The sequence below is a fragment of the Leopardus geoffroyi genome, chromosome D3 (genome assembly GCF_018350155.1).
Source record: "Leopardus geoffroyi isolate Oge1 chromosome D3, O.geoffroyi_Oge1_pat1.0, whole genome shotgun sequence".
In the NCBI taxonomy this organism is placed as follows: Eukaryota; Metazoa; Chordata; class Mammalia; order Carnivora; family Felidae; genus Leopardus; species Leopardus geoffroyi.
In genome coordinates this window covers 41,212,304-41,239,692 of record NC_059339.1, presented here as the reverse complement: position 1 = coordinate 41,239,692, position 27,389 = coordinate 41,212,304, and the positions used below count along the sequence as shown (strand labels likewise).

Below are 27,389 nucleotides of genomic sequence, written 5' to 3'. Positions count from 1 at the left end.
TTGAAGAAGACACAAAAAAATGGAAAAAGATTCCATGCTCCTGGATAGGAAGAACAAATATTGTTAAAATGTCAATACTACCCAAAGCAATCTACATATTCAATGCAATCCCTGTCAAAATAACACCAGCATTCCTTAAAGAGCTAGAATAAACAATCCTAAAATTTGTATGTAACCAGAAAAGACCCTGAATAGCCAAAGCAATCCTGAAAAAGAAAACCAAAGCTGGAGGCATCACAATCCTGGACTTCAAGATGTATTACAAAGCTGTAATCATCAAGACAGTATGGTACTGGCACAAAAACAGACACTCAAATCAATGCAATGGAATAGAGAACCCAGAAATGGACCCACAAACATATGGCCAACTAATCTTTGACAAAGCAGGAAAGAATATCCAACAGAATAAAGACACTCTCTTCAGCAAATGGTGCTGGGAAAACTGGAGAGCAACATGCAGAAAAATGAACCTGGACCATTTTCTTACACCACACACAAAAACAAACTCAAAATGGATTAAAGACCTAAATGTAAGACAGGAAGCCATCAAAATCCTAGAGGAAAAAGCAGGCAAAAACCTCTTTGACCTTGGCCACAGCAACTTCTTACTCAACACGTCTCCAGAAGCAAGGGAAACAAAAGCAAAAATGAACTATTGGGACCTCATCAAAATAAAAAGCTTCTGCACAGCAAGGAAACAATTAACAAAACTGTAAGGCAGCCGATGGAATGGGAGAACATATTTGCAAATGACATATCAGATAAAGGGTTAGGATCCAAAATCTATAAAGAACTCATCAAACTCAACACCCAAGAAACAAATAATCCAGTGAAGAAACGGGCAAAAGACATGAATGGGCAAAAGACTTCTCCAAAGAAGACATCCAGATGGCCAACCGACACATGAAAAAAAATGCTCAACATCACTCGTCATCAGGGAAATACAAATCAAAACCACAATGAGATACCAACTCACACCTGTCAGAATGGCTAACATTAACAACTCAGGCAACAACAGATGTTAGCAAGGATGTGGAGAAAGACGGTCTTTTTGCACAGCTGGTGGGAATGCAAACTGGTGCAGCCACTCTGGAAAACCGTATGGAGGTTCCTCAAAAAATTATAAATATAACTACCCTATAACCCAGCAATTGCACTACTAGGTATCTATCCAAGGGATACACATGTGCTGTTTTGAAGGAGCACATGCACCCCAATGTTTATAGCAGCACTATCAACAATAGCCAAAGAATGGAAAGAGCCCAAATGTCCATCAATGGATGAATAGATAAAGATGATGTGGTATATATATACAATGGAGTATTACTCAGCAATCCAAAAGAATGAAGTCTTGCCATTTGTAACTACGTGGATGAAACTGAGGATATTATGCTAAGTGAAATTAGTCACTCATAGAAAGACAAGTATCATATGACTTTACTCCTATGAAGAATCTAAGATACAAACCAGATGACCATATGGGAAGCAAAACGAAAAAGAATATAAAAACAAGGAGGGGGACAAGACATAAGAGACTCTTAAATATGGAGAACAAACAGAGGGTTGCTACAGGGGTTGTGGGAGGGGGCATGGGCTAAATGGGTAATGGGCATTAAGGAATCTGCTCCTGAAATTATTGTATTGTTGCACTATATGCTAACTAACTTGGGTGTAAATTAAAAAATAAATAATTTCTTTAAAAAGAGAAAAAAAAAAAAAAAGAAAAAGGAAAATCACAAAAGGATCAGCGAGTTTCAAAGTAACTTTGTCCAAGACAAAGTTCAGGAATATTTATAGGAATATGATGGGGTGCCTAAGTGGCTCAGTCGTTAAGCATCTGACTTCAGCTCAGGTCATGATCTCACAGTTCAAGAGTTTGAGCCCCACACTGGGCTCTCTGCTTCAGCACAGAGCCTGCTTCAGATCCTCTGTCTCCCTCTCTCTCTACCCCTACCCTGCTCATGAGCTCTCTTTCTCTCTCTCAATAATAAACATTTTGAAATTTTTTTAAATGATTATTTATAGGAAAATGAAAATATTTAGTACCCAATAAGCTACAATTGAAACATCTTACAATAAAATTTAAAATTACCAAGTATAGGGGTACCTGGGTGGCTCAGTCAGTTTAGCATCTGACTCTTGTTTTCAGCTCAGGTTATGATCTCACAACTTGTAAGTTGGGAGTTCCACGTCAGGCTCTGTGCTGGTAGTGGGGAGCCTGCTTGGGATTCTCCGTCTCTTTCTCTTTGCCCCTCCCCCACTCTGTCTCTCTCCAAAAACACAAATAAAAAAAAAAAACTTAAAAAAATTATCAGGTATATAAAGAAGGAAAACACAACATAATGTTGGAATAATCACACATAGGAATAATACAGATGATACAAATAGTAGAAATGTATGAATAGATTTACTTGTAGCCCATTTAAAAGATTGAGAACAAGAGCAAAAAAAAAGGATAATAAGGCACTTATCATAACCATATTCATATGTCCTAAAATGTAAAGCAAAAAATGAGAATGTTCAGAGACATAAAAACTACTAAAAAAAAAATTGAGCTTCCAGAGAAGAAAACTACAGCATACCACAGAAATATTGTGGGTTGGGTTCTAGACCACCAGAATAAAGCAAGTTATCTTTATAATAAAGGGAATTATTTGAAGGCAAGGGCTGTAAGCTATATTTTGTAAACTGGACATAGTCTATTAAGTGCTCAAGAGCATTATGTCTTTAAAAATAATGTACATATCTTAATTAAAAAACACCTTATTGCTAAAACATGCTAACTGTTATCTCAACTTTCAGCAAGTCATATTCTTTTTGCAGACAAAGGGTCTGGCCTCTATGTTGATGGGTGTTGACCCATAAGGGTGGTGGTTGCTAAAGGTTGAAGCAGCTATGGCAATTTCTTAAAATAAGACAACAATGAAGTTTGCCACATCAATGGATTCTTCCTTTCATGGACATCAATTTCTCTGTAGCATGAATGCTGTTTGATAGAATTTTACCCACAGTAGAACTTCTTTCCAAATTGGAGTCAATCCTCTCAAACTCTGCTGCTGCTTTACCAAGTTTATGGAATATTCTAGGGTCTTTGTTGTCACTTCAACAATTCACAGCGTCTTCACCAAGAGTAGCTTCCACCTGAAGGAACTACTTTCTTTGCTCATCCTTCAGAAGCACCCCTCATTCATCATAAGCAAACCCTCACCCTTTAAAGTTCTGTTATGAGATTGCAACAACTGGGTCACATCTTCAGGATCCACTTTTAGTTCTCTTGCTATTTCCATCACATCTGTAGTTACTTCCTCCACTGAAGTCTGGAACCCCTCGAAGTCATCTTTTAGAGTTGGAATCAACTTCTTCCAAACTCCCAGTAATGTTGACATGTTGACCTCTTTCCAGGAATCACAAATGTTCTTAGAGACATCTAGAATAGTCAATCTTTTCCAGAAGATTTTCCATTGACTTTGTGCCCAGATCCATCAGAGGCATCACTGTCTATGGAAGCTATAACCCTATGAAATGTATTTCTTCAATAGTAAGACTTGAAAGTCAAAATTACTCCTTGATCCATAGGCTGCCAAATGGATTTTGTGTTAGCAGGCATGAAAACAACATTCATCTGACTGTACATCTCCATCAGAGCTCTTGGGCAACCAGGTACATTACTTATACATTATTTGGAAAGGAATCTTTTCTTCCGGTGAATAAATCTCAAGAGTGGATTGAAGAGATTCAGTAAGCCATGTTGTAAACAGATGTGCTGTCATCCAGACTTTGTTGCTCCACTTAGAGAGTACATGCAGAGTAAATTTAGCATAATTCTTAAGGGCCCTAGTATTTTCAGAAGGGTAAATGAGCACTGGCTTCAACTTAAAGTCACCAGCTACAGTAGTCCCTAAAAAGAGAGTCAGCCTGTCTTTTGCACTGAAAGTCCTAGATGACATCTTCTTCCAATAGAAGGCTGTTTCATCTACATTGAAAATTTGTTTAGTGTAGCCACCTTCAGTAATGACCTTAGCTAGATCTTCTGGATACAGCTTCTACTTCATCACTTGTTGTTTCACCATGCACTTTGATGTTACGGAGATGGCTTCTTAAACCTCATGAACCAACTTTTGCTGGCTTCAAACTTTTCTTCTACAGTTTCCTCACCTCTCGGCCTTCATAGAATTGAAGAGAGTTAGGGCCTTGCTCTGGACTAGGATTTGACTTAAGGGAATGTTGTGGCTGGTTTGATCGCCTATCCGTACCACTCAAACTTCCTCTATATCACCAATAAGGCTGAATGTATCATTCCTATGTTCATTGGGTTAACACTTTAAATTTCCTTCAAGAACTTTTGCTTTGCATTCACAACTTGGCTACCAGTTTGGTGCAAGAGGCCAACATTTCAGCATACCTCAGCTTTTGACATGCCTTCCTCACTGAACTTAATCATTTCCAGTTTTTGATTTAATGTATGAGACATGCAACTCTTTTTTTCAGTAGAGCACTTAGAGAAAATTGCAGGGCTATCAATTAACCTAATTTCAAAGCCGTTGTGTCTCAGGGAATAAGGAGACCCAAAGAGAGAGAGACAAACGGGAGCAGCTGATGGCTGGAGGAGTCAGAGTACATAATATTTATCAATTAAGTTTGCTATCTTGTATGTGCACAGTTTGTGGTGCCCCAAAACAATTGCAATAGTAACATCAAAAATCACTCATCACAGGGGCGCCTGGGTGGCGCAGTCGGTTAAGCGTCCGACTTCAGCCAGGTCACGATCTCGCGATCCGTGAGTTCGAGCCCCGCGTCAGGCTCTGGGCTGATGGCTCAGAGCCTGGAGCCTGTTTCCGATTCTGTGTCTCCCTCTCTCTGCCCCTCCCCCGTTCATGCTCTGTCTCTCTCCCTCTCTCTGCCCCTCCCCCGTTCATGCTCTGTCTCTCTCTGTCCCAAAAATAAATAAACGTTGAAAAAAAAAAAAAAATCACTCATCACAGATGACCATAACAGATATAACAAACATAATAACAAAATTTGAATTACCTAAATGTGACACAAAGTGAGCAAATGCTGTTGGAAAAAAATGGCGCTGACAGACTCGTTTGATGCAGGGATCCCACAAACTTGCAAAGTGTATAATAAAACAAAGCACAATAAACAAGGTATGATGAAATATACACTAGGTTGTACTAATAGCAGGCACTGAAGAAGAAAAGATTAGTGCACTTGAAAACAACACACTACACAAGTGTCTAAATGAAAAGACAGAAAAAATATCTGAAGAGGTAATGGCCAAAAATTTCCAAATTTGCTAAAGACTATTATTCACAGATTCAAGCTTAACAAACAAAGGAGGGGAAAACTGCCTAAAGGAAGATCATAATCAAATTGCTAAAACTCAATGATAAAGAAAAAATGTTCAAAACAGCCAAAGACTTCTACTTTCAACCAAGATCGAGTAACAGGAACAATAACTTTCAAGATACAGAACATCAAAAGGACAGTGAAAGAAATCATAGGTAAGGCCTACTGACTGCCCCAGCTAAGACAACAAGAAGGAAGAATCTGGACAGAGGCTGGGAGAAATCCAGAGCTGAGCAGACAAAGCAGAGAATATGGGGAGATCATGACAAGATTTCACAGGACAGAGTACCAGAGAGGAAAGAGCCACCCAAAGGGAGAACTCTGTAGATGTATAGGTAGTCACCCTGGAAAAATTCCCCTAAGTACTCATGTGCTTAAGTGTGTGACAGAACTATCCAAGGCCAAGAAAAGAACCACCCAAAGGACAGAAGAAAAAGTGCCAGTTCCCACAGAGCCAACAATATTGCCTGTTTACAATATTCGGACTGAAAAACCTCATGATTCACAGGACAAATGGGAGACAATTCACCATGAGTCTCTGTGAGAGGAGAGGCACTGACAGTTATCGTTCCAGAATAAATCCTCAAGGTTATGTGTACAGCATGGAAGATAGATACTGCATCTCCCTCCAAGGTAGAGGGCAGATTTATTTCCTGTCCAAGTTAATAAAAAGGCTCTTTAGGCTAAACAGTTAGACAGATGTGCTTGCAACCCATTTAAAAGACTAGGGTTTCCATTCTATTGAGGATAGAAAGCAAATGGAATTCTCATGCATTGCTGGTGTGAAATGCAAAACAGTACAGTCACTGTGGAAAACAACTTGGCATTTTTTTAATAGAGCTTAATAAACATTTACCATCAATCCAACAATACTACCCCAACATGGAAACTTAAAAATTTACTAACAACTCTTTAAAAAATAATAATAAAATAATATAAATAAATAAAATAAAAATTTACTCTTAGGCAAATCTCTAGAAAACCATAATATTTAAATGAAACTTTGTATCACAGTGCTTAAAATACAACATATCATAATATGAGATGTTTCAGTGCCCAGAGAAAAATTTGTAACGCTGAATACTCCCATAAACAAAAAAGAAGTAAAAATGTGAATTAAGAAAACTCAAAAAGTCAGGAAAAAATTAACGGAAGGATTAAATAAATATAGATTAAAGCATAAGTTAGAAAATAAAAATGATAAAGTTAAGAAACAACTAATAAATTAGGTAAGCCATTCACTAATCAAGAAAGAGAATAAACATACAATATGAATAATGAAGGTGAAATAACTATAGACACAGACTATGCATAAATTTTAAAAACTTAATGAAACAAATAATGTTCTAAGATAACATACTTTACAAGACTGACTACAAAAGAAATTTTTTTAATCTAAAACTTATTTCCAAAGAAGAAAAAGGTTAAATTGTCAAAGGAAGTATGTCTAGAAAAGATAACATGCTGAAATAGTTGCAAAGAAGAGCTCTACCAAACTTAAAAAAAAAATTTTTTTTTCATATTTATTTATTTTTGAGAGAGAGAATCAGCACAGGCAGGGAAGGGGCAGACAGAGAGGGAGACACAGAATCCAAAGCAGGTTCCAGGCTCTGAGCTGTTAGCACAGAGCCTGACGCGGGGCTTGAACCCACAAACCGTGAGATCATGAGCTGAGCCAAAGTCGGATGCTTAAACGACTGAGCCACCCAGGTGCCCCTCTACCAAACTTTAAAAAAAAAGATTACACCAAAGACTTGGGGAGGGGGACAAAAAGAAAAATTTCCAACTTCCAATATTGATGTATACAAATATGTGTATATAATTATGCATAAACAAGAAATATATATCAGATTAATCTCACTTATCATTATCTCAAATAAAATGTTAACAAATAAAATTTAGCAGAACATTTGGAAAATAATACATCATGGTCATTTGGAATACATACTTCAAATACAAGGATGGTTGCACATGAGGAAAAAAGTCAAAGGCAAATATTAGGGGAAAAATCAGCTATTCAATCTCCACAGATGCCTAAAAAAACATTTCATAAAATTCAATAAGCATGTTTGATAATAACAATAAATAAGAAGAGATGAAAATTTCTTTAACATGCTATTTGCAGCTCAGCCCAAAAGCCAGTATTATGCTTAGTGAGGCAATCATGCCTACAGATTCAGGAACAAGACAATGATAAATACTCTATTAAATATGATTTAACATTGTATTTTATTTTCCACCCTGTAGAATTACAGAACACAAATTAACTAGAGATACAATAATTGGAAAGCTGTAACTAAAAGTATTACTATTTTCAGGAGTTTTAAGTATTACTTAGAAAACACAAGAGATTAAAAGAAAAAAAAACTATAGCAACTTAAGAAATTGACAAGACTTTTATAAAGAAAATCTTATAAAAAGACAACAGAAACTGAAACAAATGGAAAGACATATTCATGTTTGGGGGCAGAATCATCAATATCTTAAAGACCTCAGTAAGCCTAATTTAAAATTTTAAGTTTAACTTTATGCAATAAGAATTCCAATTGCTTCTTTTTTCTAACCAAGTTAAAATTGATCCTAAAATTGATACAGAGGGACACCTGGGTGGCTCAGTCGGTTGAGCCTCCAACTTTGGGTCAGGTCATGATCTCGCAGTCTTGTGAGTTCAAGCCCCACATCCAGCTTTGTGCTGTCAGCTCAAAGCTTGGAGCCTGCTTTGGATTCTGTGTCTCCCTCTTTCTCTGCCCCTCCCCTGTTCACACTCTCTCCCTCTCTCTCAAAAATAAACATTAAAAAAAAAAGAAGGAAATGCTCTAAAATTCATATGGAAAAATAAACAAAATAGAAAAACCGTGTAGAACAAGAGCAATAACGATGGGGGGGAGGTGAGCACATCAAATAGTAAATAAAACATATCATAAAACCTGAAAAGAGGGGCGCCTGGGTGGCGCAGTCGGTTAAGCATCCGACTTCAGCCAGGTCACGATCTCGCGGTCCGGGAGTTCGAGCCCCGCGTCAGGCTCTGGGCTGATGGCTCAGAGCCTGGAGCCTGTTTCCGATTCTGTGTCTCCCTCTCTCTCTGCCCCTCCCCCGTTCATGCTCTGTCTCTCTCTGTCCCAAAAATAAATAAACGTTGAAAAAAAAAAAAAAAAACCTGAAAAGAGACTTGAAAATAAATAAATTAAATAAAAACATAAAGTACAGAAATAAACTCAAATACATATGTGAATTTAGTATATCTAGCATCTCAAAACAGCAGAGAAAAAACTCAACAGATGATGGCTGGACAAATGGGCAGTCATCCGGAAAAAACAAAATTAGACCCTTAACTCTTACTTTACACCACAATGAAATCTAAATGAATCAAAGATACAAATGTGAAATGAAATCATAAATATTCTAGAAGAAAACATGGGGAAATTCTTTTAAAGTCTTGAAGAAGAAATACCTTTTCAACTATGACTTCAAAAATCCGGAACTCATAAAAGAAAAAATAATAATAAATTCAACTAAATAAAAATACAATACTTATGAGGTAAAAAAAAAAATCATAACTAAAATTAAAATGACAAACTGGTAAAAATATATTTGCAATTTATATCATAGACAAAGAACTAATTTCCCTAACATATAGAGAGAGCCTATAAATTAAGGACACAATTTTTTTAACATACAAAAGAAACAGTTCACATAAAAAAAATACAAATGGTTTTTAAACGAATGTGAAAATACTTAACTACACTCCTAATAAGAGAATGCAAATTAAAATCACACTGAAATATTATTTTTTACCTATCAGATTGGAAAAGATCAAAAACAATACATCACATACTGTAATGGTAAGGATGTGGGAAAATATGCAGAATTACACATTTCTGGTTTGCTAATAAGAGGATAAAACCTCTACAGTAGCAATTTGACAGTATCTACCAAAAAGTTCAAACCTCTGACCCAGAAACTTAATTTCTTGAACTGTATCCTGCAAGATATACATGTGGAAAATGGCATGTGTATAATATACCTAAATGTTAGCAGCTAAAGACTAATTAAAGTATGAAAAATAATGAGACATAAAGCAATTTGTAAAGTATGTTCAACTGAGGGGAAAAAAGCAAGGTGAAAAACTGGGTCAAGTATGCTACCATCTAAATAAAAAAGAAGGGGAATATATGTATTTATCATCTTTCACATATGAACACCACCACTCTATGAATGCACTGGGAGGAGGAAGCGGGTGACTGAAGGATGGGGATTAAAGAAAGACTTTTTACTGCATACTCTTTGTACATTCTGAAGTTTACCAAATGAAAGCATTATCATCCAAAAATAAATAAATATTAAATAAATAAAATAAAATGCAAGTCTGGTCATGTCATCTGCTTTCAACAGCTTCCCACCACCCTTAATATTAAGTCTAAATGTCTTAAGATGGGCTTGTAAAACCTTACATGATCTGCAACCTATCTCCCCAGTTTCACCTCTAACCATTCTCTCTACATTCCACAGCCCAACCACACTGAACCTTTTACAGTTCCTTAAATAAACTTTATTCCATCTTGCTTCTGAACTTTAGCAAATCCTATTCTTCTCAAAGACTAGAATACTCTTCATCACCCTCTTCATATGACTAATGCCTACTGCAAAGACTCAAATAAAATCACTGCTTCCATAAAGCTTTTCTTGATACCCCGTCCTCAAGTCTCAGTTGGACACCCACCCTCTGTGCCCTCCTAGCATCCTAGAATTCTATGATAGTGCTTTTTAATATATATAACAGTTTAGTTTAATTGTGTCCCTCAAGCACATTAGTTCTGGGACAGAAACATTATATCTATCTCTACTTCTACTGAAGTCCCAGGGCTAACAATGTCTGGTATACAGTTGGCATTTAATGAATATAAGTAAACTGAATTAATTTAATTAGTGAATAAATGTATAAATAAGTAAATGAATTAGACAGGAAGGAAGGGAGGGGCACAGATAGATTCAGTAAAGAAAATAATAAGACAAGCTCTACTACAGGCTTTTCCTTAATATATGTTCCTTAAAGTCATCTACATATCTTGTCTATTAACAGTCCTCGTACCAACCTTGAAAATTCTATTATAGCCAATAGATTTTAATTTCTATAAAATCGTTAATTGATAACAAAATGGCCATATATTATCTTTATTCAAATTTACTACTGAAACTAAGAGTTGTAAATTAGATTTTGTAAATATTCTGTTCTATGACTTAAGAGTTTGATTGCACTCTGTAGCACATAAATGTTTCACAATTTATAGTTATCATTAACAGTCACAAGTATTTAGCAATCCGAATGCACATGAATTTAAGAAATTCTATTCTCTAATTTCATTTAACATCTTAAAATTATTAATCTTTCTTATATCAGACCCTGGATTTTTGCATACTTCTGCAGTTTAATCTTGCAAGTAGCATTTCCAGGCAATAGAAAGAGTTCTAAAATTAACAAACTAGAGAAGACTTTTGGTATTGAAAGATTTAGCATTTGTATATTCAACTATCTTCAATACATGTAAAATCCAATGTATTAGTGGAAACCACAATGAGATACCACTCCATTCTTACTAGGATGGCTTTTATGAAAGAAAGAAAGAAAGAATTACAAGTATTAGTGAGAGTGTGAAGAAACTAGAATACTTGTGCCCTGCTGGTGATAATGTAAAAGGGTGCAGCTGCTGTGAAAAAGTCTGACAGTTCCTCAAAAAGTTAAACATAAAGTTACTATATGATCCAGCAATTCACATTTGGGTACATACCAAAAAAGAATTGAAAGGAGAGACTGAAACAGATACTTATACACCAAATATTCATAGCAGCATTATTTGCAATAGCCAAAAGGTAGAAAGAACCTAAATGTCCATCAACAAATGATTGCATCAAAGAAAATGAAGTATAGACATACAATGAAATACTACTCAAACTTAAAAAGGAATGAAATTCTGACACAGAAATGGATCTTGAGGACATTATGTTAAGTGAAATAAATCAGATACAAAAGGATAAATATATGATTCCACTTATATACCTATAATAGGCAAATTCAAAATACAGAAGGTAGAATAGACGTTACCAGGGGCTATGGGAAAAGGAAAATGAGGAGTTACTTAACCAGTGTAGACTCTATTTGGGATGATGAAAAAGTTCTGGAGATGGATGGTGGTGATTAGGGCACAATATTGTGAGTGTACTTAATGCCATTGAATTATACACCTAAGATATAGTTAAAATGGCAAATTTTGTTACGTACATTCTCCCACAAAAAAGATAAAAAAAATCTTTTACGTCCTATCATATTAATACGTGTCCAAGACTGTACTTATTATCATCCCTCCTAAGCCAAATTCCAAACCCAATTTTTCCATTTCAGTCAAAGGGTTCCTTAGGGAGTTAAAGCTTAAAATACTTGCATACCCTCTGTTTCTCCTCATTTCTTTAACTACTAGATCCCTTTATTGCTATGTTCTAAAAATGTATCTTTTACATTGTTCATGCTTTCTTCTGCATCTTAATAAGTTGTTTTAGCTATGGACAACAGACTTTAAAACTTATCAAATTTCTAAACTTAACCAATATAGCATAAGTTCACTTATGTTAAACAGTAAACTAATAGAAGTATATAAAGTTTTAATAAAAACTGGTTTGAACTGTTTATTACTGTTAAAGTAACAATAAATCACTCCACTATTAAATTCTAACCTTGATCAAAATAATTAATCTTTAAGAATATCCATATTTATTTTGTACATTTATACAACTTCACATTAATCTTCCAATGTCATCAATGAATATTTTATACCTTACCTTTGTATGGTATTCCATAGCGTCCAATTCACCTTGATTGAAAACAACACATCTTTTACGCTTCTAAAGAGTAAATTACAGGGAAAAAATTATGTTGCCATCTATCACAATATTGGTAATTTGAAATATATTAGTATTTCTTTTTCATCACTTTTCCATAGCATGTATCTCAGTCTTTAAGAGGTGATAATTGACAACTAAGGTCAAAATCAGTGAAAAGGGCATGGACTAAGGAAGTAAGCTTTCCCAATTAAAAAATTCTATTTTTATTTATTATTATTATTGTTATTATTATTATTATTATCATTATTATTATAAGCTTAATGAGTGATACAAGGTCACCTTAGCTTTATCTGCCATTAATAAGAACTAGTACCAATGATAAAATGTAGCACAGACATCCAGGTAACACAAGAAAGCTGATGCTGTATAAAGTTGCAAGTGTTATCTATCAGTTAATATATATGGTATAGTTACTCCCAACTTCTTCGTTTGTGAGGAGAGGATCTATCCATGTTCTATCTTTAAAAAAAAAAAATCCAATGTACTTTCAATAGCTCTTTATGATTGATTTGAGGGCTAGGTACAAATCAAACATACTAACACAGTTCTATCTGTAACAACTCCATAGAAAAGAACATGTAAGACAGTACAAAATAGAGCAGGAACTTCCTACTTCTTACTGCTGAAACAGCAGTGCTTGCCATAGTCGCAAATTCCTAGTAGGCTAATAATAAATGTTTGCTGGCTGAATAAATAAAAGGTCTTAAGATTAAGCTAATTGTACAATTTGCGTTGGCATATCAGAAATAAGGTAAATTTTGTCAAGATAATTCATTAAATAAGTTTATCTATATTTTTCCATACTGAAGTGAGAAACTTATCCAACATAACAGTATACACATTAAAAGATGTCCATACTTGGTAAACTGCAAATGCTGGTTATTATTTGTCTGAATTAGTAACAGTAATGAGAAATCTATATAGTATTTTACTGAAATCTCAGACATTATCTATATATTTTCCATTCTATGCCTGACACACAGCAAATGGTCAATAAATATTTGTTGAAAGAAAAAAATTATAAGAATATTAAAAGTTCTACTTCGGGAAACTAGAACAGTGTAATAAATTATCCCTATTATTTTCTTTATTCTAATTCTTAACATGCTTTCTCATTTAATATCTTTCTTTATGGACCTCAATTATAAGATCCATGAGGGCAGGACTTGTGTTGGTCTTGTTTCATCCCTGTATGTACAACAGCACACAGAAAGATCCAAAACAAAACAAAACAAAATGAACAAATAAAAAAGATCTCAAACATTTGTGGATGAGTAATAAATGTTATTCCTATCTTAATATAATCTGATATGGACTTTATATAATCACCTCTGAACTTTTCAGAAACATAAGAAGTATTAAAGTATAATTTGATCCTGTATGGTACTCTTGAAACTTCACCAAAAGACTGCACCGGTGTATAAATGGACAGGTCTCTAAAAATCTCCCAAAGTCCATATACTGCTTTAGAATTTTGCAGAGAAAGCAGCATGTTGTTGAAAAAAACAAATGTAAAAAATGCAATTAATACAAATGACTAAGCAGAAAGAGTTTTGTTGTTGTTTAGTTCGGTTGGTTTAATTTACACAGCATTCACTTTTGAGCAAACATTGCTTGCTTTTGAAATATGCAAATTTGGTCTTCTAAGAATGCCAGAACGTTAGTAAAGAGTTCAAAATTACATTGGATACACTAAAGCCTTCCTACACTTTATTGATTATTTAGACATAGTAAATTACAAGATATTTGAGATACTGGAATAACAAACTTCTTTTGTGTGTTCTGTAGAAAAATAAAAATTTATTAAAACTTTCTACCTTTCCAAAAATAGAATTGAAGTTTTCTTCTTTAACACCACTCATTGGATCCTCCTTTTCATTCCTTTGTTGGCATTCTTTGTGAACAGCTGGAGTTATGTAAGGTTTGGTGACATTAAATAGCTCAGATCGAAAAACATATTTCTGTATGAAGACTTCACTATTTCCTCTGTCATCATAATCTGGCTTAGAGGTAGAGTCAAAAGCAATAAACGTAGTAGAGGTTCCAAAAGGGGTCAAACAAGGCTCGTGATGCTGGTGAAGTTGATAGTTTATGTTGTTAATGAAAGAAAGATGATCTAGTAACCATCCTGGTGACAGCTGATGCACCACAGACATTTTCTTCTTAAAAAAGAAAAAAAAAAAAAAAAAAAAACCTCTGGAAATTAAGGTCTAGATATAAAACCCAACTTTCCAGATAAGTTCTTAAATGTCCTGCATTTCCATAAAAATACACTTCATATACACAGGTAGATTTCACATATAAGAATATAAACTTGACATTTAAACAAAAGAGAATTTGACATTCATGATACATTAAGGAAAAATGTAATGTTTTAATATAAACTTTTAATTTCAGGGTTAATTCAAATTTTTCAGCCAATTTAGCAAAAGAGAATTAAAACTTGATCTTATTTCTGGAATCTCAATTGAATCCTCCCATCTTCCTGGGCCCTCCACACAACTTTCTGTTTGGTCCTTGAATCTGGCCACTAGGTCCACATCCTCCAAGTCAGGGAGTCATTCAAGATAGTGTCCTGTCAAAGCAAAGAATACTACGTTACCTATGTGAATCCACCCTTTTTAATGAGATAAACCTAGAGAGGTCACAGAATTTCAAGAGGAGTTATTAGCTGATCAGCCCTTTTTTTTTTCAAAGCACATTTGCTGTAAGTCAGTAATAATACTACCCTGTTTAACCACTGCTACCAACAGAGTGCAAAAAGGGTAAAATGAAAGACTGGTCTAGGCAGAGCACAATTTTAACAGATATCATAAGTATCAAACCCTAGCAAAATTCAAAATTGCAAGGTTATGGTTAAGGTAATTGGTTCTGAGCAGTCCTCCTCCAGCAACTAGGTTTTTCAAAACTTCCTTATCTTTTTATAAAAGATGGTAAAGTTCTCAACATTGCTTACCAAATCCAGTGTAATGGAGAATTTAAGAGAGGGACAGAATAAGATATATATAAGGGGTTAATAGCACAGTTAGTAATACTAGTACTTAGATCCATCCTTCCAACTCCAGGTAGTATTAGCAGTACGGCCATAGGCAAGTTATTTGATCTCACTGAGCCCCAAATTCATTATTTTCTATGACATCTCAGATGGCAGTTTAGAGAATTAAGTGACATAATCTACATGAAGTGCTGTGCAGTACCTGACACATCGCAATTGTTCAAATGCTACTAGTAACGGTAATGCTGGTGCTGGCCCTGCCTTCAGAGTCACCACTAATGTAGTATCTAGGGAGAGCCAAAAATGTAGTCTAGAAGACTGAAACTCAGAAAAGGCGACGTGCCCCAAATTTCAATTCTAGTTAACCGCACAATTGCTCCAACAATCAGGTATCCGGACTTTGGCTCAAAGGTTTCCTTCCACCCCCACCACTCTCCAGGTACTGGGCAGTACTCGTCTCTGACTTCAAACTCAGCGAAGCGGAAAGTCTTATTTTAGCAAAGTAAACTATTGTGCTTAAACTATTTCACCTACCTCTCTGCTTCACACCGAACTCCACCCCCCAGCCCCGTGGGTTCCTCCTAGCTTCACTCGCTGGCCACCGCTAGAGGACCATGAAACCCTAGCGAGCAAATTGCCAACCCGAACCCTAGCGGTGACCACTAGGGTTCGATCCTCGAAGCCAACTACACCCTACCTCAGCATTAACTATCTCCTACCTCACCGCTTCCTCTGTCAGAAAATTGCACGACGCCTCCCAGACTTGCATTATGAAAACAGCACCCTTCCAAAGAGTGGTCATGAAAGACGCCACTTGCACAGCAAAGCAATTTCTCCTTTCCTACGAGCCGACGGGCGCGGCCATGTTGCTGTACGGAAAACGTGTTTCCAGGGCGATTTGGAGCGTTCTGCCCGCTACTTAGCGACGCAGAGCGCCCGCGTCTTCAGCGCTAACTTTAGAAATCGGACCAGACGTTGGAGCGGACGTTTGCACTGACCAGAGACACCAGTACGCTGAGTGAGACGATGGGACGCGCTCAATACGCAGAGTTCCAGAGACGGGGAGCGGCGCGTAAGATTTGCGTAGACGCGCGACGTACGTGATGACGTAAGCGCCGGCGGAGATTTTAAAATTCGAACCGCGCTGGCGGGTGGAAGGAAGAATTGGTGTTTTGGCGGCTGCGGTCCTGTCCCTCAGATAGTTGCACAGGTTACAGAAATTCGGTCCCTGGGTCGTGTCACGAAACTGGAAGAAAGGTAACTTTGGGTTAATTTCGTGCAGGCAGAAGTGTTCTGAAGGGGGAAAGTGTTGGCGCCAACAACTTAGGTTTAGAGGTCCTGAGGGACGTTTTAGTGTCTACTGTTGTGAGAGGCCTCCGGGGCGGAGTCTGTGCGAGGCGCGTTTCCCGGAGTCTATCAATAAATTTCTACTGACAGTGATTTACCGAAGGAGAAGAGGAGGGACTAGGAGCACAGTGGTGGGAAGAAGACAGGCTGGAGGAAAGGGGAAGAATTGATACGCGCAGGGAGTGGAAGGACAAGATGAACTGTTTCAGATGTTGCGTTTGAGATACTCCTAGTGGGTGTGTAAGGAAGTCTTAATCTTAAATTACGTTTTAAGTAGAGATTTGGAGTGCACATATAGGTGAGTGGGAAAGTTGAATGGATAGTAGAAATGTATAAAGGAGAAGAAATTGGTGGCCTATCGAAGATGGAAAGTGTAATCAGTTTGAAAAAAATGTTTTTAATGTCTGTTTATTTTTGAGAGAGAGAGGGAGCGAGCGAGCGAGTAGGGGAGGAGCAGAGAGAGAGAGAGAGAGGGAGACACAAAATCCGAAGCAGGTTCCAGGCTCCAAGCTGTCAGCACAGAGCCCAATGCGGGGCTTGAACTCACAAATTGTGAGATCATGACTTACCTGAGCCCAAGTCGGTCGCTTAACGGACTGACTGAGCCACCCAGGTGCCCCGGAAAATGTAATCAGTTCAAAAGACAAATGACAGCCCAGAAAAGAGAAGGGACAACAGCAAATGTCCACTTCCCAGGAAGCCAGGCCAGGACCTGAGAAATCTTAAGTGTATAGTGTCGAATGCCACACAGAGGTGAGAAAGGATGGAAAGTTTTGTCAGTCATGAGTATCCTAGGAGGCAACAGTTTCAGTAGATATGCAGGAAATGAAGTGTTAATTTTCTCAGAAATGAGAATCAGTAGACCATTTTGTGGACAGATAATTAATCTTTGTTAGAAGAGGGATTGAAGTAAGTGGGGCAGTGATTGAATATAAATGGGAAACAGTGGGTTAAGGACAGAACAAGAGAGATGGAGGTTAGGAAAAGAGAATAACTGTATTCTCTAAGACCAAAGAAAAGGAAACATGTTGAGGTAGTTCTTGTCAGGTCGTCTCTGACTTTTTCCCGGTGAAGTCAGTACAGCCAACAGCAGTAATGTGGTCTAGGTGAGGATTCAAGGCTTTAACTACCATAGATACCCTTGCAAAGCCAGGAATTATACCTTATTTATCAGTGTATCGTTTCAGTTGCCTTGCACACTCCCAGTGTACACGGTAGGCAGTAAGTAAATATTCGTGTGTGTTGAATAGTTTTAAATGAAGTTAGATGATTTCCCTGCAAATGAGGGCTTCACCTACATGAACATGAGGGCCCAGGAAAACATTATCTTGAAGAAACAACGGAACTTGGCTGCTTTCTGTTTGAGGATGAAGATAACAGTTGGTGCTTAATGCACCATCTATATCTGAAAAGATTTTTTAATACTGAATTCGTGAATGCAGGTAATAAGCATGAAGCGCAGTTCAGTTTCCACCGGTGGTGCTGGCCGCCTCTCTATGCAGGATTTAAGGTCTCAGGATTTCAATAAACAAAGCCTTCATACCCCTCAAACGTAAGTACCTCACACCTTACTATCTTGGACAAAGAAATCTGTAAAGACGGTTAATACAAAAATGTACTATGAGTGATGTTCTGATGAATCTTGTTTGTTCACAGTGGTACCCAATTTGGGGTCAGTGAAGGGTAAAAACTGGCATGTTATTACGTGTGTTTTATCTAATTTGTTCCTTAAATTTCCAAAGCTACACCCTTTGCCAGGCAACCTCTAAATAAGACTGAATTCCCTGCCAGCACTCTTTTCCTTATTTTCCTCCTTTTTTCTAGACCTGCTTATGTGAGTGGGCTCATTGCTACAACTTTGAATTTACTAAAGTATATCCAACCAGCAAAATTCTTAATCAGAGTTGTTCAATGGTAAGCTGGTTTAGAATAACCTACAGAACCACTTCTTCAAACTGTTTTCTCATTATTCACTGGAAAAAGGGGTGTATAATTTACTATCATAAACTAGTTTTTCTCTGTGAGTTTCTTCTAATTAAGAGAAGACTATTTGTGAGCCACTGTAGAGCTATATCAATCCTTCCCTAATACCAAGGTACAAGGTACTTGCTAACTGTACTTAGGCTACTTATGTTTATGTAGTATAAGCCCCTGCTACTTTTAGAAATTTGAAATATTTGTATCTTTTCCTTCTGAATCAGATAAATTTGTTGTACTATTACACATTACGTACACTGAAAGATTAAATTTATGCCTCAAATTGTATTGGAAGCCAGAAGGCTGCTATTGTCAATGTTTTGATTCTGTTGTTTAAATAATATGTGTTTTTAAGTGTAGCTGCAATCCGACAGAGTAGGCCTTAAAAGAAAAATGTTAAATGTAGCTATCATCCTCTGACTGGAGATACTTACTTTTAAGTCTTTTTCCTGTTACCCATAAATGTACATACTTTAAGATAATTGAAATCAGAATGTAGATATGTTTTTTTTTTCTGCTTTCTTCTTAACACTTTAGTATTCCTGCTTATACATGTTGTTAGGTTAGCCTATCCCATTTATAACAGCTATGATTGCTACTAAAAATTTTCATGATTCTGAGTTATTTTTATAGGTAATGGGGAAAAGGTTTTAGTTCCAATGTTTTTCTAAAAATTTCTTAAACTAATATTTTTTGTATTTATTTTTTAAAGTTTTTGTTTGTTTGTTTGTTTGTTTTTCCATTTTGTTAAAGCAAAGAGAAACCAGGCTTTGGAAAGTTGAGTATAAACAAACCCACATCTGAAAGAAAAGTCTCTGTATTTGGTAAAAGGTAATGATGTTTTTTATTAGTTCTAATGAAGATGTTCTCAAAAAATTAGATGGCATGGTCCCTTACAAGAGAAAGTTATAAACTAGCTTTCTTCTGTTTTAAATAGTTATATGGTTATATCTGCTTTAGATAGAGCTAAGAAATATATCAGCACTTCAGACCACTGTTTCATATTATAAGTGAATAGTTGATTGAAAATCCTGTATCTAGCTTTCAAATAGTATGGAATCATAGCATTTTAAAATTAAAAGGAACCATCATCTAGTTCGACATTTTAGTCCCCAACTTTTTTTATACTCTTAAATATTAAGGCTCTTTAGAGATGAAATGTTTGTTACCTTATGAAAAGTTTTTGCCTTGAAATCAAGTTAAGGTATTTCTAGTAGTCATTCCAGTTGATGAAAGATCGTAAGTCTTTTTTTTTTTTTTTTTTTTTTTTAATTTATTTTAAGAGAGAGGGAGAAAGTGTGCACCCACCGGCAGGAGGAGGAGCAGAGAGAAAGGGAGAGAGAGAGAATCCCAAGCAAGCTTATGCTGTTAGTGCAGAGCCTGAGGCACGACTCAAACTAACCAACCATGAGATCATGACCTGAGCTGAAATTAAGACGCTTAACGGACTTAGCTACCCAGGTGCCCCTTAAGGCATTTTGTAATGTAACTTTTCTCTTGGTGGTGAACTTAAAAGATAATGATGATTATTATAAAATTTAACATTTACTGAACATTTTTATAAGCCAGATGTTGTTTTAAATGCTTTATCTATGTTAACTCTTTTAATCCTCAGGAGCACCCTATGAATAGATATTGTCATTGTATCCATTTTATAGATGAGGAACTTGAAGCACAGAGAGCTTATTTACTCAAGGTCATAGAACTAGCAACAGAGACAGAATTTGAAACCACAGACTCTGGTTCTAGACACTATCTTCTTGAGCTATAAATTGAATGATACAGTATTTGGATTGGTTGAGGAATTCTCTTAAAATTTAAAAAGATATCTAAGGGTGCTGTTTTGTGTAGAATACAAGCTATGTCTGGGGGTACCTGGGTGGCTCAGTCTGTTAAGCATCCAACTCTTGATCTCATCTCAGGTCTTGATCTCAGGGTCATGAGTTCAAGCCCTGTATTGGGCTTCACACTGGGCATGGAACCTACTTAAAAAAAAAAAAAAAAGAAAGGAAAAGAGCCAAGTCTATACACATATTCCTTTTATGGTAAAAAATAAATAAATAAATAAATAAATAAATAAATAAATAAATAAATAAATAAATAAATAAAGATTAAGTAATAGCAGTATGTAGAAAAGTGGTTTTCAAATTAGCAAATTGTCAGGAGAAAAATAGCTAATTAATCCAGGCCCAAGCTAAAGAACTTTTAGAGCCTTGGCAGGAGAGAACTTGCAAGCAACAAGCAAACTTGCAGGGCGAAATAAAGCTCTGATGAACGGAGTTCAGGTGTTACAGCAATGTTCATTGCAACTTAGTTTTGTGGCACTTGTTCTATAAGGAAAATTATTATTCTCAGGATACTTAATAAACTACAGTTGTTAGCTAAATTGGGCCCCAAAGTTAGGCAAAAGGAACCATTATAAAGATATAAACAAAGTTTTGTTTGGGGGGGAAAGGGCTTAAAATGGAGCATATACGTTGTATCCATTAATAACTAAAAAGTAGAACCCTGTATATTTATGGTAAATAAAAATCAGATAAATAATATTGCATGACACAAAATATTCATGAAAAAAAAGCATGCACAACCTATTTTAACATCTAAAAAGCAATTTTCCCACAAGAAATGATGGCAAATGAAGGGGTTGAGAGTGAAGAAGCGATGATGAAAAGCTAAAGAGGATGGTGAAAGGATTTAGATTATTGAATAGACTTGGAGAATGGTTGATACAGAAGATCTAGTAGACTCAAAGTTTAGATGATAGTATAAGTGTTAATAATGCAAAGCACCACAAGTGCATTTTTCTTTCCACCTCACTTTATACTTCTCATTGTTTGCTCTTTTTCTTTGCTTTGAATAAGAGAAAAGAATTGAACTTTAATGTTTGATGCTATTAAAATATAAAATCACCTTGAAATAATTTACACTTGACCACAGAAGGAAATAGTGTTGACTATTTATGTTTCCAGAACGAGTGGACATGGATCCCGGAATAGTCAATTTGGTATATTTTCCAGTTCTGAAAAAATCAAGGACCCAAGGCCACTTAATGACAAAGCATTCATTCAGCAGTGTATTCGACAACTCTGTGAGGTATTTAATGTTCTCTTAAGTATTTTCCACTAGTTTTTCTATTATCAAATGTTTGATGTTTCATAAAAATTATTGTAGTTTCTTACAGAAAATGGGTATGCGTATAGCGTATCCATGAAATCTCTACAAGCTCCTTCTGTTAAAGACTTCCTAAAGATCTTCACTTTTCTTTATGGTTTCCTGTGCCCATCATATGAACTTCCTGACACAAAGTTTGAAGAAGAAGTTCCAAGAATCTTTAAAGATCTTGGGTTTGTATGTTATATTTCTTATTAGCCTAAAGAGATTGTTGGAACACAGAGAAGAATCAAACTCAATTGATTTGTGAAGATTTTGAGTCAGAGAAATCATATCTTTTAAGTTGGTCACTGTAGGCAGCATATGTTAGGATAAATTTAAAAGGAGAGAAAGACCACTGTTTGGAGGTTATTCCTGGACTATTGAAGATGATAGATCATAAGGCCTTCCAACTACTGACGTGAAAAATAAATAGGATGGGCTGGATTCGACAGATTCTATAGAGGCAAAAAAGACGGGATTGAAGTGCTGGAGAAAATGGGATGGGATGAAGTCAAGAAGGGCTGTGTAGAATAAACACAAAGAGGATGGATTTGAGGATGAGGAGTACACTCATTGGAATACATTGAATTTGAGGGAACAAACAATCTTTTACAAGTCCAATATACTGGTTGTAAATCAAGCTCTGCAGCTTTAGGGATATATGTACAAAGTAATCTGCAGAGAAGAAACCAAAAAATACAGAAAATCATTTGAGAATAAGATAACCAAGGACAGAATCTTGAGAAATATGTTACTTTTAAACAAGTCAAGACTGTTGATATATATGTGGAATTTTTCTAATGTAACTTCTTGCTTAATTTAGCCCTTATTTTCACAAAATGAACATTTTTAGCTTATTTTTTTTCCCAATTTTTCATAGGTATCCTTTTGCATTATCCAAAAGCTCCATGTATACAGTGGGGGCCCCTCATACATGGCCGCACATTGTGGCAGCTTTGGTTTGGCTAATAGACTGCATCAAGGTATTTGATTTTTCATTTTAAAATGTATATGTAGAAAAGATTTTTTTTTCCCCCTCAAGGTAGTGTTATTTCTCTTTCAGTCTTTCTTTTGCTAGTTATGTCACAGTCTGCATCAGTTTTAATTTTTCAAAGCACATTTGATTTTAAGTTCTTCAAACTGTTAATAAATTGCTTCCAGAGGTGAGAGGAAGGAGGTAACACATTGGCAAGAAGATCATTTTCACAAGGTTTTAAAGCTTTTTAAAAAAAGTTAGTAGGAAATTATTTCTTCCATTATATACATAATTTACTTTTCTCTTTTTTTAATTGAAATCCATATTCGTTGCAAAAAATTTTGGAAAATACAGAAAAGCATACACAGAAAGTAATGTACCCATAATCCCCACAACTCAGAGACAACAATTTAAAAATTTTGTCGGATTGTAGTTTTAAAGATGGATTTTTGCTGCACAATTTAATGTGTGTTTTTTTTTTTAACTTTGGGTATATACTGACAAATTCCCCTTCAGAAAACTTGCACCAGTTAAAAGCTCCTCAACAATGTGTGAGCATATGCATTTTCCCACTCTGTACACATCATTATTTTAAAATCTTTACCATTTGAGAGGTGAAAAAAAAAAGCTTGTTTAATATATATATTATTAAAGCAATTATGTTTTTGTATGGTTTGTCATTGATATTTTGTGTGTGTGCTTTTTTGGCCTATTTTATATTTCATTTCTTTGCTTCTGCTATTAATTTGAACCTTTATATATTAAATGCTTTATATGTTAGCTTATCAGTATTTTTAATGAATACATGACAAGCAAAAACATCATCTTTTCGTATTTGCAATTTTTTTCAACTCGAACATTTTTCACATTTATTACAACTGCCTGTCTTTTGCCATTTTTCTATTTTCTTACTGATTTGTAGGAGCACCATTTTGTACATCAAAAACAATCAAATTGGGGAAATTAACTCTTATGGATATGGTGCAATTATTTTTTTCCTTTTTTTTCTTTTGATTTATTTACTGTATTTTGACTGTTAAGAAATACAAAATTTTATCTAGTCTAATTCAGTCTCTTCTTTTATAGTTTCCGAGTTTCCTGTCCTTCTTAGTGCTTGGAATCCTTAAAACTAATACTGTCCCCCTGGCATTCTCTTGGCTATTGGCAATCCCTTAACAAAATACAGGCAGGCACTACGTGGATGGATTTTGACCCGGAAGACATCTCAGTACTTGCAGCACCACCATTGTCAAGATAGGAGTAGAAATCCAATACTATAGCCCATTAATACAACTCACATTTTACTGAACTTTATATATAACATTTGTGCATTCAGTTTGTCTCTTCTCAATGATATCCATGGGCAGTGGATAGCTACCTCTCTGTTCCCACCACCAAATCCTTGTATTGTTAGAAGAACACTTTACCCTTGTTTGACTAAGCAGCTTATGTCATTCTTATGTGATGGGGAGATAGCATTTCCACAGTGATGCAGGAGCTCATGGAGTACCTGTATTGGCTTCTGTTGGAGAGAGACCCCTCGAGATGCCTCCAAGTGTGTTATATAGGTTGAAATCCCCTCCTTCCTATCTTGGTTTGCTTGAGGTGGTAGAATTGAACACTATAACAATGTTAGAATCAATGAGAAATCATAGGCCTCTTGTTCTAATTATCTTTCCCAGTTAAGAATCCTAGAAATTTAGCCAGACTTAGGATGGCTCCTTTAGTCTCTGATTTGAAAAAAAAAAAAAAAAATTCTTTTTTCTCTACTGTGTTTTTAATTTCATTGTATTGTAAATATCTTTATAAGATAGCTTGAAATTGAAAGAGTATAATGTCTCCCACATTGTTCTTTCTCAGGATTGCTCTGGGTATTTGTGGTCTTCTGTGCTTCTATATAAATTTTAGAATTATTTCTCTACCCCAGTAAAAAAAAAAAAAAAAAAAAATGTCATCGGAATTTTGAAAGGGATTGCGTTGGTCTGTAGATAATAGATGGCTTTGGGTAGTATGGACATTTTAACAATATTAATTTTTCCAGTCCATGAACACAGGATTATCTTTCCATTTATTTGTGTCTTCAATTTCTTTCATCAATGTCCTATAGTTTTCAACATAGAGATCTTTCACGTTGTTATTTAAATTCAGTCCTAATTATTTCATTGTTCTGATGGTATTGTCAATGGTGTAGTTTTCTTTCTTTTTCAGATAATTTGCCATTAGTATTTGGAACTGCTACTGAGTTTTATATTTTAATACTATGTCCTGCAACACTACTGAATTCATTGATTAGGTCTAACAGTTCTTTATGGAGGCTTTAGGATTTTCTATATATAAAATCATGTCATCTATAAATAGTGATAATTTTACTTATTCCTTTTCACTTCTAATGCCTTTTAGTTCTTGTTTTATTTTCTTGGCTAGAACTTCCAGTACTAAGTTGAATAGGCGTGGTTGAGAGTGGGCACCTTTGTCTTGTTTCTGACCTTAGAGGAAAAACTTTCAACCTTTTACCATTGAGTATGATGTTAGCTGTGGGCTTTTCATATATGCCCTTTATTATGTTGAGGTACAATTCTTCTATAACTAATTTGCTGAGTTTTTATCATGAACAGATGTTAAATTTTGTCAAATGCTGCCTCTCCATTTGCTGAAACTATGATTTTTTCATTCATTCTATTAATGAGTTATATCACATTTATTGATTCATGCGTGTTGAACCATCCTTGCATGCTGCAATAAATCATACTTGATCATGGTGAGATCCTTTTAATGTACTGCCAAATTTGGTTCTTTAATGTTTTATTGAGAATTTTGCATCTATATTCAGCAGGGATATTGGCCTGTTTTCTTATAGTGTCCTCATCTGTCTTTGGTATCAGGGTTATGCTGACCTTAAAGAATAAGTTTGGGATTATTCCCTATCATTCGAAGGATTCTAAGGATTTGCATTAATTCTTTAAATGCTTGGTAAATTTCACCAGTGAATTCATCTGGACTTGGACTTTTCTTCACTGGGAGATTTTAGATTCCTGATTCAATCTAATAATTGATCTGTTTTCCTGTTCAGATATTCTCCTTCCTGATTCAGTCTTGGTAGGTTGTAAGATTCCGAGAATTTATCTGTCTTCTATGTTGTTAATTTTTTTGCCATACATTGTTCACAGTAGCCTATTATGATCCATTGTATTTCTCTGGTACCAGTATTAGTGTCTCCTCTTTTATTTATAATTTTGTTGGTTTAGGTATTCATCTCTTTTTTCTTTGGTTAGTCTAGCTTAAAGGTTTGTTGATTTTGTTTATTTTTTCAAAGAACCAACTCAGTATTAGTAATCTTTTCTATTGTTTTCTTGTTCTCAATTTTCTTTGTTTCTACTCTATTGATTCTTTTCTTCTAACTTTGAATTTATTTTGTTCTGCTCTTTCTACTTCCTTCAGGTGTATAAAGTTAGGTTCTTTATTTGCAATCTTTCTGTTTTCTTGATATATGCTTACATAGCTGTAAACTTCCCTCTAAAAATTGCTTTTGCTACATCCCATAAGTTTGGTATGCTGTGTTTCCATTTTCATTTGTCTCAGGATACTTTTTCATTTCCCCTTTAATTTCTTCTTTGATAGATTGGTTGTTCAGGAGAGTGACGTTTAACTTCCACGTATTCATGACTTTTCCAGTTTTCCTCCTGTTGTTGAATTCTAGGTTCATATTTAGAGAAGATACTTGATATGATACTTGATCATACTAAGACTTGTTTTGTAACGTAACATATTCTCTCCTAGAAAATTTTCCTTGTACTCATGAGAAGAATGTATATTTTGCTATTGTTGGATAGAATGTTCTGTAAGTGTCTGTTGAGTCCCATTTGGTCTGTAGGGTTTTCAAACTGCTATTTATTTATTCTGTCTGGATTATCTCTCCATTGTTAAGAGTGTAGTATTAAAGTCTCCAACTACTGTGTTGCTGTTATTTCTCCTTTTAGTTCTGATAGAATTTGCTTTATATATTTAGGTGCTCCAATGTTGTTTGCATAAATATTTACAAATGTTTTATCTTTTTTAAAATGTTTATTTATTTATTTTGAGAGAGACAGAGAGGGAGTGCACCAGTTGGGGTGGGGGCAGAGAGGGAGGAAGGGAGAGAATCCCAAGCAGGTTCCACACTGTCAGCACAGAGCCTACCAGGGGCCAATGTTTTATCTCCTTATCTTTCACTGTCTCTTCTTACCATTTTTACTTTCAAGTCTATTTTGTCTGGTATATCTTTTTTCATCCCTTCACTCTCAGTCTGTGTCTTTAAAACTAAATTGAGTCTCTTGTAGGCAGCATATTTTTGAATCTTATTTTTTGTCCATTTAGTCATTCTGTGTATTTTGGTTGGAAAGTTTAATCCATTTACATTTAAAGTGATTATTGGCAGAGGGTGCCTGGGTGGCTTACTCAGTTGAGAGTCCAACTTCGGCTCAGGTCATGATCTCATGGTTCGTGAGTTCAAGCCCCACGTCAGGCTCTGTGCTGACAGCTCAGAGCTTAAAGCCTGCGTCAAATTCTGTGTCTCCTCTTTGACCCTCCCCTGCTCACACTATCTCTCTCTCTCTCTCTCTCTCTCTCTCAAAAATATTAAAAATGAAATAAAATAAAATAAACAAATATTAACGTAATTATTGGTGGGTAAGGACCTATTCCCATTTTTTTTAATTGTTT

The 27,389-nt window shown here is 35.5% G+C and overlaps 2 protein-coding genes across 4 annotated transcripts in view; one reads left to right on the top strand and one right to left on the bottom strand.

Annotated features, from left to right (window-relative positions):
- Window positions 1-16,321, bottom strand: part of METTL4 (methyltransferase 4, N6-adenosine) — a 52,205-nt gene extending 35,884 nt beyond the window's left edge. Inside the window, exons 1-3 of one of the 2 annotated variants that reach the window (XM_045459744.1) lie at window positions 16,237-16,321; window positions 14,061-14,818; window positions 12,181-12,243 (exon numbers count right to left, since the gene is read on the bottom strand). In XM_045459744.1, coding sequence (XP_045315700.1) covers window positions 12,181-12,243; window positions 14,061-14,399 — 402 coding nt within the window. In that variant the 5' untranslated portion in view covers window positions 14,400-14,818; window positions 16,237-16,321. Of the gene's footprint in view, window positions 1-12,180; window positions 12,244-14,060; window positions 14,819-15,957 lie in introns of both variants that reach the window. The other variant, XM_045459745.1, reaches the window with a different exon arrangement.
- Window positions 16,322-16,341: 20 nt separating this feature from the next.
- The window catches only part of NDC80 (NDC80 kinetochore complex component), a 62,194-nt gene continuing 51,146 nt past the window's right edge, over window positions 16,342-27,389 (top strand). Inside the window, exons 1-6 of one of the 2 annotated variants that reach the window (XM_045459742.1) lie at window positions 16,342-16,495; window positions 18,028-18,137; window positions 19,316-19,393; window positions 21,532-21,655; window positions 21,734-21,906; window positions 22,596-22,698. In XM_045459742.1, coding sequence (XP_045315698.1) covers window positions 18,037-18,137; window positions 19,316-19,393; window positions 21,532-21,655; window positions 21,734-21,906; window positions 22,596-22,698 — 579 coding nt within the window. In that variant the 5' untranslated portion in view covers window positions 16,342-16,495; window positions 18,028-18,036. Of the gene's footprint in view, window positions 16,496-18,027; window positions 18,138-19,315; window positions 19,394-21,531; window positions 21,656-21,733; window positions 21,911-22,595; window positions 22,699-27,389 lie in introns of both variants that reach the window. The other variant, XM_045459743.1, reaches the window with a different exon arrangement.